Source organism: Podarcis raffonei, chromosome 12 (assembly GCF_027172205.1).
Source record: "Podarcis raffonei isolate rPodRaf1 chromosome 12, rPodRaf1.pri, whole genome shotgun sequence".
Taxonomy (NCBI): domain Eukaryota; kingdom Metazoa; phylum Chordata; class Lepidosauria; order Squamata; family Lacertidae; genus Podarcis; species Podarcis raffonei.
The window spans coordinates 6,917,218-6,930,796 of NC_070613.1; the positions used below are offsets into that span (position 1 = coordinate 6,917,218).

Here is a 13,579-nt window from a genome sequence, read left to right on the forward strand (position 1 = left end):
CCCCTGTGTCTGAGATTCTCACCCCTGCTCTACAGGGTGATTCACAAGCACATATAATAATAATAATAATTATGATGATGATGAGAAATTCAATGCCACATTATGCTGCTGTTTCCATCTAGACAAAACAATCCCTCATCTCCTCCCAGTGTTAGAAACTCAGATATATAAGCTAGGGGACAAAGGTGGCTCTGTGGTCTAAACCACTGAGCCTCTTGGGCTTGGCTGATTGGAAGGTCGGCGGTTCAAATCTCCACGACAGAGTGAGCTCCCGTTGCTCTGTCCCAGCTCCTGCCAACCTAGCAGTTCAAAAGCATGCCAGTACAAGTAGATAAATAGGTACCGCTCCGGCGGGAAGGTAAACAGCGTTTCCGTGCGCTCTGGTTTCTGTCGCGGTGTTCTGCTGTGCCAGAAGCGGTTTAGTCATGCAGGCCACATGACCCGGAAAGCTGTCTGTGGACAAACGCTGTCTCCCTCGGCCTGAAAGCGAGATGAGCGCCGCAACCCCATACTTGCCTTTGACTGGACTCAATCATCCAGGCGTCCTTTATCTGTTTAAAAGTCACTTTTACCCAGGAACTGTCCACGTATATATTAGCCTATCCCTGCCTCTTTTTCTTAACGGTGACACAAACCATTCGGAAGGGTGATTGGGGTGAAGACAAGCCACAGCAATTAACTATAACATCGTTCACTTCTCCTGCTCAGGCTGCACGGAAAAAGCGTTTCGGTTCCTGGAATTCATTCCTGATGGTGCAGATAAAATAGAACAGATGGAATTCTACAGGATGGGGTATTCGTGTGGGGGGGGGAGCCAAGATCCAGGGCTCCCCAGGAATGCACCTCCAGAGCGTGGAGACATCAGGTGTCATCCTGTCTCCCAGGTACCTTCACTTGGTCGCAAGTGACTGAGTGACTTGGTCGCATGACTAAGCCGCTTCTGGCGAACCAGAGCAGCGCACGGAAACGCCGTTTACCTTCCCGCCGGAGCGGTACCTATTTATCTACTTGCACTTTGACGTGCTTTCAAACTGCTAGGTGGGCAGGAGCAGGGACCGAGCAATGGTGTCGCGGGGAATCGAATTGCTGACCTTCTGATTGGCAAGTCCTAGTCTCTGTGGTTTAACCCACAGCGCCACCCGCACCAGGTGCAAAATGCACCTAGCAAATTTGAACCACTGTCCTCTCTCCATATGCTGTTTTGGGGGATTCTACACCCACAAGTCAACTTCAGGGGCACATAGCGGAGGGAAAGCCCTGCTCACACAGAAGCCTTTCTGTGAGTTTCTGCTGACAGGGCTAGCTAGCCGAATCCCACACATTATTCCTATTACCATTATTCGTTCACCAGCGGATACCAGGGCGGGTTGGAACAGTTTGAAACCCTGCATTAAGAACCAGCTAAAACAGATCATAGCTGCGGGAACAGGTCCTGAAAACACACACCTCAAGTGTCACAAGGCCAGGGCAGCAAAAGGTGTGTCTTTAGCACCTTAGAAAGCTGAATTCAGAAGGTTAAACCACTCAGGCTATTTCGAGTGACACCAGACGACCCAAGAATTCTGTCTGCCCTGCGATGGTCCCTTCACACATGCCAGCCAGCCTGACAGTGCTGCAATTGTGGAGCGAAGAAACGTTTGCGTGAGGAGCAAGCTCTAAGATGCAGGCCAAACTATGCAAAGGCGGAAGATCGGGAGTTTTGGATTACAGCTTTTCCACACCAAAAAAAACCACAACACCACCCCAGATGTAGAACTTACACACACAGACACAACCGAAACCCAGAAATCCATATTACAACTTTTTGGTTCCGGATCCTACCCATGGTTAAGATTTCTTCCTTGAGAAGATCTGCACTGCTGAAGAACTATAGGCCTTCCTTGCAATCCAGGGCTTCTCGTGGCCAAATAACCCTTTCAGCGCCCCTCATCCCAAGCATCCAGATAGTGTCACTTCCAATAAAATGTATATTCCTGATCTTGTCCCTGCCCTTGAGCTGTGTGTGTGTGTGTGTGTGTGTGTGTGTATTAAAAGGCTCCAGCCCTCCCTCTTTTAAGCTGGCACCTTCTCGCAATTGCAAACGCAAGGTCTCCCACCTTTCCAGCGCAGAAACACACCTTCATTTCTGCAAAAGGAGAAAAGGGAGAAGTGTCGCATGGGGGAGGAGGCGGAAAACCCCCCCCCCCCGAAACCAATGCAAACTTGAGCAGACTTGCTAGATAAAAGGGGGGCTGGAAGAGGAAACTGTCACAAATCCCATAGCGACCCTCTTGCAATTCAATACCTCTAAGCAGATGGGTTTTTTTTCTTTCTCTCTCTTCCTAAACCGACACCACCCCATCGGAAGCCACACTTTGCCTGAAAGCTCCTAGACAATGCATCTAAACACGAATGTCACTCCGAGTTCACCAGAAAGGCAAAACAAGCCGGCGAGGCTTCCTCCGACGGCTATATACGACTGCAAGCAGCCCCGTCCACTTGTAACGATTGCAATTTGGGGGGGTGAGCTAATCCATCGCCACAGCGTCGGCCCAGCTATGAAGGAATTTTAACTCTTCGCATGCAACAAGACAGCTATTGTACGTTCTTCCAGCATCTCTCTCTCTGCACATCTCGGCTGCCCCCCACTTGCAAAAAAATAAAAGGAGAGAGCCTATAGATGCAGGGGAGATATATATAATTATGCATGCAAATAAAATAAAATAAAAAGAGCCCTACCCCCTTCTGATCCACCTTGGCTTGCACGCACACACGCACATCTGCGCTTTGCAATGTGGACACACAGAAGTAAGAAAAATGCTAACGGGGGGGGGGGCAGATGGGGAGAGAGAGACAGAATAATCGCAGCGATCGAGGGGCAAGTTTGCAAGGAGAGCAACTGTGTCGACCCCAAATAAATAATGAAATAAGGCAGGAAAAGAGAGAGAAATGAAGTATCGGATCCTGTACCATTTTGATGCGAGGGTCTCCGGTCAATTGAGCCCCGGTGCTCCTCTGCTTGCTGGGGGGCTGTGTTCTCCATGAAAATGTTGGAATGTGACAGATTAGATCTTTCTTTTTCTTTTCTTTTTCAAGGTTTTCTCCTCCTCCCTTTTTCCTTTCTCCTTCCCCCTTTCCCTCTGCAGTGGTTCCTTCTGCTCGGCTGCAGCGGGGGGGCCTCCTGCGCTCTCGTCTCCCCTCCGCCGCCGCGGCTGCCTCTGGCTTGCTGGCTTGCTGCCGCTCCTCCTCCCCTCCCGCCGCCCGCCCCTTTGGCGGCTGCTTCACTCCGGCCCCCCCATCGCCCTGTCAGCCCCGGAGGAAGAGGCAGGCGAGCCTGGCAGCGCGCTGCCAATGCCAGAAGCCGGGCCCAGCTGATTGGAGGCGCCGCCTCCCGTGCGCCTGCGCGCGGACCTTTCCTCTCTCTCTCCAATTTAAAGGGACTTTTGCAAGGCGCGCTCCCACCCAACCAAATAGCCCGCCTGCAAAGGGGTGGCCGCCCGGATTTATATATAAGCTAAACAAGCTATAGCACATAGCTGTCAACGTTTCCCCCCTTTTTAAGGGAAATTCCCTTGTTCCGAATAGGATTCCTTGCAAGAAAAGGGAAAAGTTGACAGCTATGCTATAGCTTAGGGCTGCACTCACTGGGGGGGGGGGGATTAAAGGAAAAAACACACCTGGATGTGCATTTCCAAAATATAAGCTAAAAAACAAATAAAATAAAACCTACATACAGCAACAGTGTTTTGTGTTGTGTAGGCTCCTATGATTGTAAGTAAGGTAAAGGTAAAGGTACCCCTGCCCGTACGGGCCAGTCTTGACAGACTCTAGGGTTGTGCGCCCATCTCACTTAAGAGGCCGGGGGCCAGCGCTGTCCGGAGACACTTCCGGGTCACGTGGCCAGCATGACAAGCTGCATCTGGCGAGCCAGCGCAGCACACGGAACGCCGTTTACCTTCCCGCCAGTAAGCGGTCCCTATTTATCTACTTGCACCCGGAGGTGCTTTCGAACTGCTAGGTTGGCAGGCGCTGGGACCGAGCAATGGGAGCGCACCCCGCCGCGGGGATTCAAACCGCCGACCTTTCGATCGGCAAGCCCTAGGCGCTGAGGCTTTTACCCACAGCGCCACCCACGTCCCATGATTGTAAGTAATGGGCCCCAATCATTTTAAGTTAGAACTTAATAATTATTTCACTATAATATACTCCTTCTTAATTGTATATAATTACTACTACTACTACTACTACTACTATTATTATTATTTATACTCCACCCATCTAGCCGGGCTTCCCCAGCCACTCTGGGCAGTTTCCAACAAAATATTAAAATACAATAATGCATCAAACATTAAAAGCTTCCCTAAACAGGGCTGTATTTCACTATAGATACAGTGGTACTTGGGGTTACGTACGCTTCAGGTTACAAACGCTTCAGGTTACAGACTCCGCTAACTCAGATATATTACCTTGGGTTAATAACTTTGCTTCAGGATGAGAACAGAAATCGTGCAGCGGCGGCAGTGGGAGGCCCCATTAGCTAAAGTGGTGCTTCAGGTTAAGAACAGTTTCAGGTTAAGAACAGACCTCCGGAACGAATTAAGTACTTAACGTGAGGTACCACTGTATGCTTCTTCTTAATGGTATTTCTGTTCAATGATTACTTTGATAAAATACATATTTTGTTATGTGCAAATGGCTTGAGATACCTATTGGGGCCATAAATTACCATATAGCATATATTCAACACACAAAAAAAACAGCGACAATTTGTTGTTGACAAAGGACAGCTGGACATATAAAGGGCCCCATTACCTTCAGTAGCTTAGGGCCTCATCAAACCTAAATCTGGCCCTCCCCCGGAAAACTGCAAAGTGCAGGTGGCTGGTGATACGATTTTGCAGCCCCTCTTAAGGCTGCAAGAGCATGCCCTGCACATTTAACCCAAGAGTAAGCCCAGGGTGTGCAGGGTTTGCAACAGAGTCACCATGGAAGGAGTCAGGTTGCATGTGGGAAGCCTGTTCAAGTCCACATTTATTTATTTTTTTGCAGAGGCAGACACGGATGTCTGGTGCTTGCTCCCACTGAACTTGGCTTGCCGATGGAGGGCTGGTTGCTTTTTCCTGTTGTGTGGGAGAACCCCCCCCCCTTTTGTGTGGTAGGGTGGACTGGAGGACGTTTTGGCTGTCTTCTAACCAGGGCTGCACTGTGCCCCCACCCCAACCCCCATAATAGCCTGTTTGTTGAATGGGAGTTTCATATGGACTGCAGAAATTTATCTGGAGCTAGGGTGGCTGGTGTCCTTTGTGGGTGGGTGGGGGCACACAGGTAATCTGACTGGAGGCAGCACAGCCAGCACACACTAGGATACGATAATCTTTATTGTCATTGTCCCATACAGAACAACAAAACTGAAAAAATCTACATCAGACATTCAAAACCAACAAGCCTGCTATCCCAGCCTCTTTAGCCCCCTACAAACTCTGATACCCCATAATTAAATACAATATACTCCCATAGAGACTACCTTACACTGCATTTAAAAGGGTTGCTATATTTCAAAAAGGAAAAACCAGGACACACTGAAAGTAGCTGAACATTTTATAGGGAAACACCCCCCCCAACTGTTGAGATTTCCCCCCCCCCCCGACAAACCCCAAAGTTATTGAGGAATTTTTGAGTTTTGGAGCTTTTTAAAAGGCATTTTGTTTGGCACTATTTAACCTCTGTTGCTGGTTTTCCAGGACATTTGCCCGATTTCTGAATCATAATGTATGTGGCTGGACTTTTGGGGGGAGACAACAGTGTGTGTGTGTGTGTGTGTGTGTGTGTGTGAGAGAGAGAGAGAGAGAGAGAGAGAGAGAGAGAGAGAGAGAGAGAGTTTTCAACATATGATACAATGGAAACCCAGCTAGTCTAATGATAATAAACAATACTTAAAAATAAAAGCCAGGCAGGCCCAGGACAAGGTGGTTGGAAGAATGATGACATTCTAGCCAGGGCCTGTCTTTGCATGCAATTGCCGGACTACAACTCCTGTCACCCCTGATGAGAGCCCAACATCCGCTCATAGCTGTCAACCGTCCCTTATTTGGCGGGAAAGTCCCTTATCCCAGCGCTGTGTCCCGCTGCTGTCCCTTATTGATGATGTCCCTTAAATTTCCCGGGTTTCAAAGGAAGCAGCTCCTCTCCCTCCCTCCCTGCCGGCCAGGGAGGAGGGAGGCTTCAACTGTGTTGCTTGGCTGCGTTGCTCACCCAATAAGGAGTCTAAGAACGACTGGGGGGTGGAGCTTGCATGCCTTGTGCCAATCAAATCGGCTGCGTTGCCTGGGGACTCACCTTTGCTCAGCGCTTCCCAGCGGAGAGGTGACGGTGGTTTTCCTTGCTGCATCCCCTTTGCTGGGTTGCTGCACTGTGGGAACCACCACTTGAGGCTTCATTTGGCTGCTGGCTGAGCTTTCCACTTTTGGCTTGGAGGGGCTCAGAAGTTGAACATACCTGTGCTTGGAAAATCCCTTATTTTGGCTGCTGATCCCTTATTTTCAAATCTGTAAGTTGACAGCTATGCATCTGCTGGAGGGCTGGAGGTCCACTGCCTCTCCTGGAGACTCTCCTTTTGCAAAATCTGCTCATACAGCCATTTGCAGGATGAGTAACTGTGTGTATGAGGGTGACTCTGTTGTTTAAGAGGCTGCAGGTCTTAAACAACTGGGTCAGCTTTTTCTCAAGTCTGCCATCTTTATAGGTCAGGGTGCCTCGATTGCTAGATGACAGCTTCCTCCAAACTGGTGGGGGGTTTTTTGGGGGGGAGTAGCTGTATGATTTTGCAGTAGACCTCGTAAACCACTTTCCCCAGCCCCTTCCCACCAGATATGTCTTAATTCACCCTCTGCACAGCCCCGTCAGAGGTCAGTATTGAGCACTGTGGAATCACTGCCCATCCATAAACAGGACTGCTGGACATCTGGTCCTCATTTCCATCCAGCTTCAGCTGCCTTGTGCGGTAACCCGTTCCAGATGTTTGCTGCCCTCTGCAAAGGCATTTGACACAAGCCTGGTATTTATCCTGCCTCCCGTTTCCACCTCCCCACGCTTAAAATTCTATCCTTGTTGTCTTTCCTCGGGGGCTGAAAAGCTCCACCAGCTTTTCAGATGCCTGTCTCAATTTTTAAAAAAGAGTAAAGAAACAAACTATAGTTCTTCTAAATACTTGGCAGGGAAGCCAGCCAGCCTCATGACCTGCTGCTGTCAAAACTTCCGTGGGCATTGGAAACAAAAAATCAGAGAGTGCTTATGGCACAGTATGCAAATACGATATTGTTGTGGATCTGGAGATTCCCTTCTGATGACTAGGGATGGGCCAACCTGTCAAATTCACTTTCTCGTTTTCCTAATCCTAAATTCAGCTCCTCATTTTCCACATCGGTTTGCAATCATCATCATCACTCATTTTGTGCAAGTTTCTCCAGATAAGACATATTTTTTTGTATGCAGCTTTGCCTAACACAATCGTGTTTGCAAAGTAATTCCCTCAATATAACACATTTTTGGTGCACTAGTAAAAAATAACACCCAAAATGTGTTCTATTGGGCAAATAGCTTTGCAAAAATGTCTAACACTGGGCAAAATTTAGTAAACATTTCTACACATGCTTCACTTTAGTATATATGCAATTTTTTATACCAATTACTTGACTGGAGAACTGCATTGCAAAATTCAGGGAAGGCTGCACTTTGAAAGATGGCTGTGTTTCGCTTTATGCGTTGTTCTGGGAAGTGCAAATTAGTTAGATTCGCCTTTGAAAGTGAGCAAATTGGATTTCTTCCCCATCCCTACTGATCTGTTGGATCAGAATGGACCTCCCCACCTCCTGTCCAAACACAGAGAAGGCAGGCTTTTCTGATTTGAGAGGGAAAGCATTTCAGAAACCCTCCCTGAGCCAAGGAGATATACAACTTTTAGAACAGGCATAGGCAAACTCGGCCCTCCAGATGTTTTGGGACTACAACTCCCATCATCCCTAGCTAACAGGCCCGGTGGTCAGGGATGATGGGAATTATAGTCCCAAAACATCTGGAGGGCCGAGTTTCCCTATGCCTGCTTTAGAAGACATCTGAAGACAGCTCTGTATAGGGAAGCTTATGGATGTTTAATGTTTAATTATAGTTTTATATATGATGGAAGTTGCTCAGAGTGGCTGGGGCATTAATAATAATAATAATAATAATAATAATAATAATAATAATATAAATAAATAAATAAATAAATAAATAAATATATAATAATAATAATAATAATAATAATAATAATAATGGAACAGGACATCCCTATTTTCATCAGAGAAATCTTGGAGGGTATGTAATTCCACAATACCCTCTGCGTACCTTGGTAGGCCTGCCCAGGGGTCTCCAGGTTCTGTCACATGCTGATGATGTAATCAGTGTGCGCTGCTTTTAGATGTCTCTGAGCAAGAAAGGCCATGGGCTCTTTCCTCTTCCCAATTCCTCCCGCAGAATCATCCAGAGGAACCAGTTTTGTCTGAACAGGCCATAGCCTGCCCTAAATATTTATGGGCACATGCCACGCATTCGTTGGGCATCATCGTTCTCTACTGCATTGCACTCGTGGCGGTTAAGCATTTGACACAGATCGGCTGAACCGGTGGTGTGGCATATAACGCTTGCCAACACTCCAGCTGGCAGCTACTCAGGGAACGAAACCAGAATGTCCACAAGGCACCCCAACATGAAGCAAGGGGAAATTGCTAGCATTATGAAACCACACAGGTCCCATGCTTGAGGTGCAAGGAAATCACAGATTGAAAGGTTGGCTGGAAAGAGATGGTGTAGCCCAGGGGTCAGCAAACTTTTTCAGCAGGGGACCGGTCCACTGTCCCTCAGACTTTGTGGGGGGCTGGACTGTATTTTGAAAAAAATATATGAATGAATTCCTATGCCCCACAAATAACCCAGAGGTGCATTTTAAATAAAAGCACACATTCTACTCATGTAAAAACACCAGGCAGGCCCCACAAATTGTTAGGATATTTCCGTTCCACCTTAAAAGGGAGCAGGCTTTGTGAGTCACAGAGTCTGCGTATTTCCTGTTCACAGGATGTTTATGTTTTCAGTTGCTTTCGTTTCCTTCTTGTTGCCTGAACGCCGATGCAGGCGGTCATGTTTTTCTTTGTTCTGACCAACGTTGAATAAACTGTAAATATGCTCTCCTGCTGTGCATTTTTCACTGTGTGAATTCTGCTGATAGAGTGTGCACCAGCCTAAGAATGTGGCAATCTATTTCTGAGGCTTCGTGTCGCTAAGAGCTGATACTGCGTGTCTACGGGAGGTCGATGGATCGTCTGGCAGCCGGCTTGGGGGCTATGATGGACTTTGTCTCCCTGGCAGTATCCCAACAACCCAGGGATGCATTTTAACTAAAAGGACACATTCTACTTGTGTAAAAACACGCTGATTCCCAGACCATCCGTGGGCCGGATTTAAAAGGCGATTGGGCCGGATCCGGCCCCCGGGCCTTAGTTTGCCTACCCGTGGTGTAGCCCAAGGATGTGGAACCTGGTGGTATTTGGATGTTGTTGGACTGTGACTCTCACCATCCCTAACTCCACCTGGGAGACCAGGGTTCAATTCTCCACTAGGCCATGAAGCTCACTGGGTGGCCCTGGGCTGATCTACCTCACAGGGCTGTTGTGGGGATTAAATGAGGAGCGGGGGAGAACTATGTGCTCTACCTTGAGCTCCTTGGTGAAAATGGTGGGGTAGAAATGCAACAAAACAAGAAAGAATAAATAAATGCTGGCTGGAAATGGAGTACAATAACATTTGGGAGGCTGCATGTTCCACATCAACAACCTCAGATATGCAGATGACACAACCTTGATGGCAGAAAGTGAGGAGGAATTAAAGAACCTTTTAATGATGGTGAAAGAGGAGAGCGCCAAATATGGTCTGAAGCTCAACATCAAAAAAACCGAAGATCATGGCCACTGGGCCCATCACCTCCTGGCAAATAGAAGGGGAAGAAATGGAGGCAGTGAGAGATTTTACTTTCTTGGGCTCCATGATCACTGCAGATGGTGACAGCAGCCACGAAATTAAAAGATGCCTGCTTCTTGGGAGAAGGGCAATGACAGGCCTAGACAGCATCTTGAGAAGTAGAGCACCTTGCCCACAAAGGTCCGTATAGTTCAAGCTATGGTTTTCCCAGTAGTGATGTATGGAAGTGAGAGCTGGACCATAAAGAAGGCTGATCGCCGAAGAATTGATGCTTTTGAATTATGGTGCTGGAGGAGACTCTTGAGAGTCCCATGGACTGCCAGAAGATCAAACCTCTCCATTCTGAAGGAAATCAGCCCTGAGTGCTCACTGGAAGGACAGATCCTGAAGCTGAGGCTCCAATACTTTGGCCACCTCATGAGAAGAGAAGACTCCCTGGAAAAGACCCTGATGTTGGGAAAGATGGAGGGCACAAGGAGAAGGGGATGACAGAGGATGAGATGGTGGGACAGTGTTCTTGAAGCTACCAGCATGAGTTTGACTAAACTGTGGGAGGCAGTGGAAGACAGAAGTACCTGGCGTGCTCTGGTCCATAGGGTCACGAAGAGTCGGACACGACTAAAGAACAACAACAACCATGTTAGCCTTGGTGAAGACTTGAAGTTTTCATCCCCCAAAAAGTTTTTGATTTGAGTTTCCATTGAAATGAGGCTGTATTTTAATGTTTTATTGTTTTAATGTTGTATTTTAATCTTGTTTTTAAGTTGTATTTCAATCCATTTGTTTTTATATCGGGTGTTTGCCGCCCTGAGCCCGGTCTTGGATGGGGAGGGCGGGGTATAAATAAAAATTATTTTATTATATTTTTATTTATATTCTCCAGGCCTGACCTGCGCCAGGCAACTTTTAAAGAAAGGCGGCCACTCTACTACCCAGAGGCAGCAGAGGAGAGAGAGGGGATTTGATTTGGTTTGTCCCTCCAGCCACTTCCTTTTACTAGTCTCCTAATCGAGAAGAATATTGGAGGTGAAACACGGAGGACAATGCCTTTTCTAAGCAACACACATGCTACTGGGAACTCTCCATAATTGAGCACTCCTAGCACAATAAAGCAATTGCCTGCATGAAAGCCACCCTTTACTCACAACAGATAAAACGATCATGTAAGGAGTTTCCTTTCTTTTCCCACATTCAGGAAAAACAACAGCCTGCGTCCTAGTTACTGTACACATTACTTTTGGCAGCTATACGGAGATGTACCAACCAGTTGCTGGAAACAGCAGGCTCCAGGTACGCAGCCAAGACATTGTCCTAGAAGCGAACACAAGTTCCAGAGCTCCCTCCCCTGCCTAATTTATTTTCCTAAATCCTTATTATCTATGCTTGCGAAACTGCCGATATCCAAGACACACAGACTCAGCACAATTACAGCAGGTGATGAGAAGGCAGAAGACCCTCGTACCTACGGGACCGCCTCTCCTGGTATGCCCCACAGAGAAACTTACGGTCTTCAAATAAAAACATCTTGAAGGTCCCAGGCCACAGAGAAGTTAGGCTGGCCTCAACTAGAGCCAGGGCTTTTTCGGCTGTGGCTCCGACCTGGTGGAACACTCTGTCACAAGAGACTAGGGCCCTGCGGGACTTGACATCTTTCCGCAGGGCCTGCAAGACAGAGCTGTTCCGCCAGGCCTTTGGCCAGGGCACAGCCTGACTCCCTCCCTCGGCAATCTTCGCGGAGCTCTGGCCCAATGGTGGCCAGTGGCTTGAATTTAATTAATTTTATAACGAATGATTTTAGAGTGTTGTTTGTGTTGTACTTTTGTATTGTTTTATTGTTGTTAGCCGCCCTGAGCCCGGCTTCGGCTGGGGAGGGCGGGATAGAAATAAAATTTATTAAATTTATTAAAGACGAGAGCAGCATCTTCGCCTGTGGGCAAGGGAGGCACTTTGATCTCGCAGGGAATTTTATTTACTTCTTACGGCACACTCTGTTTTTTCGAGGCTCCCTAAAGGTGCAAGGAGATGGGAGTGTTCCACTTTCTGGTTAGTTTGTTGGTGATTACATGCATACCTCAGGCAAGCATACTGTGCGTGGTTTTTTTAAAAAGGAACGTGGTCTGCCGTGAGCTCCTCTGCCTGCAATCCCTCCCCACAGGCTATGGACCTGATCTAGACAGCTTCACAAATACTGAAGGATGAGAGAGTCACTGGCATCCATCAAACCGTTGAAGTTAGAGCTCCTGGTGTGATTTTAGAGGTCTATATGGGATAAACAGGTTTAGTTGCAGTTGGGGCAGATGAAATGCACCATGGCATTTCTTCTCTACGCTCCTCCCAGCGGCAATTCATCCTCTGGTCACTGTCAGGAGCTCGTCCTACTCTCGAGTAGGACCATGGCAGAGACACATGCCCGACTGGCATGTTCTCTCCCTCCTGGTCAATCGTTCGGGAGCTTCAAAAGCTTTCTTCTGCTCGAACATCACAGCGACCAACAGACATCTGCACACTTAGGGATCCGCAGAGTCTTCGCAGCTTGCGTGACAGACCTCAGCAACTCAGCGTTTTGGCTAATCTACTTTATTTACATATAAACACACATAGAGCACTGCAACATGGCTCCCTCTCTCTCTAGCATCAGACAGCAAAGAGAGAAAGTACAAAGGCCAATAGTCCCACTTCAGGGAACACAGTAACACAAACATCCTGTCTCAGTCACTTCCCACTCTGTGGAGTCAAAGCATACACCGTCATGTGATAGACAAAAATCCCATGACTGCAATCATGGAGCAGGAATTCTAACATCACTGCTAAGGATACACAACCTGACTGTCTTGTCTCCAGGCACTGCGGTCGTCTGCAAGGGATTCCCACATGGCGGGGATGAAGTTGCCAGTCCTCTCATCATGCAGTAAAGGTAAAGGGACCCCTGACCATTAGGTCCAGTCGTGACCAACTCTGGGGTTGCGACGCTCATCTCGCTTTATTGGCCGAGGGAACCGGCGTACAGCTTTTGGGTCATGTGGCCAGCATGACTAAGCCGCTTCTGGTGAACCAGAGCAGCGCACGGAAACGCCGTTTACCTTCCCGCTGGAGTGGTACCTATTTATCTACTTGCACTTTGTGCTTTTGAACTGCTAGGTGGGCAGGAGCTGGGACAGAGCAACGGGAGCTCACGCCATCGCGGGGATTCGAACCACTGACCTTCTGATCGGCAAGTCCTAGGCACTGTGGTTTAACCCACAGCGCCACCTGCGTCCTATACATTTGAAGACATCTATGTTAAACAGAGTTGGTCTGCCAATGGGCCTGGTGCCCGAAGCCAGCTCCCCATAAAGCACATCCTTGGGGGATCCTGCCGTCTTCCATTCTGTGAACATGACCAAGCCAACATAGGCGTCACTGAGAGAGGAGTGCAAACATGCTGGGAATGTGGGCTTTCGGGAGCACATCTGTGTTTGAGACTCTGTCCTGCCACGTGATGCCCAAAATCTTCCTGATGCAGCATACATGGAAGGCATTGTGGCATTGTAACCCAGCAATATCTGGAGGGACACAAGCTCCTCACCCCTGCTGTACACTGACAGGCGGC

General features: G+C 48.0%; 1 protein-coding gene across 1 annotated transcript in view; it reads right to left on the minus strand.

The window, feature by feature from the left end:
• ZBTB47 (zinc finger and BTB domain containing 47) overlaps positions 1 to 3,316 on the minus strand; it is a 42,494-nt gene extending 39,178 nt beyond the window's left edge. Inside the window, exon 1 of the mRNA XM_053359196.1 lies at positions 2,950 to 3,316. Within this exon, the coding sequence (XP_053215171.1) occupies positions 2,950 to 2,952 (3 nt within the window). The 5' untranslated portion in view covers positions 2,953 to 3,316. The remainder of the gene's footprint in view (positions 1 to 2,949) is intronic.
• Positions 3,317 to 13,579: the final 10,263 nt, after the last annotated feature.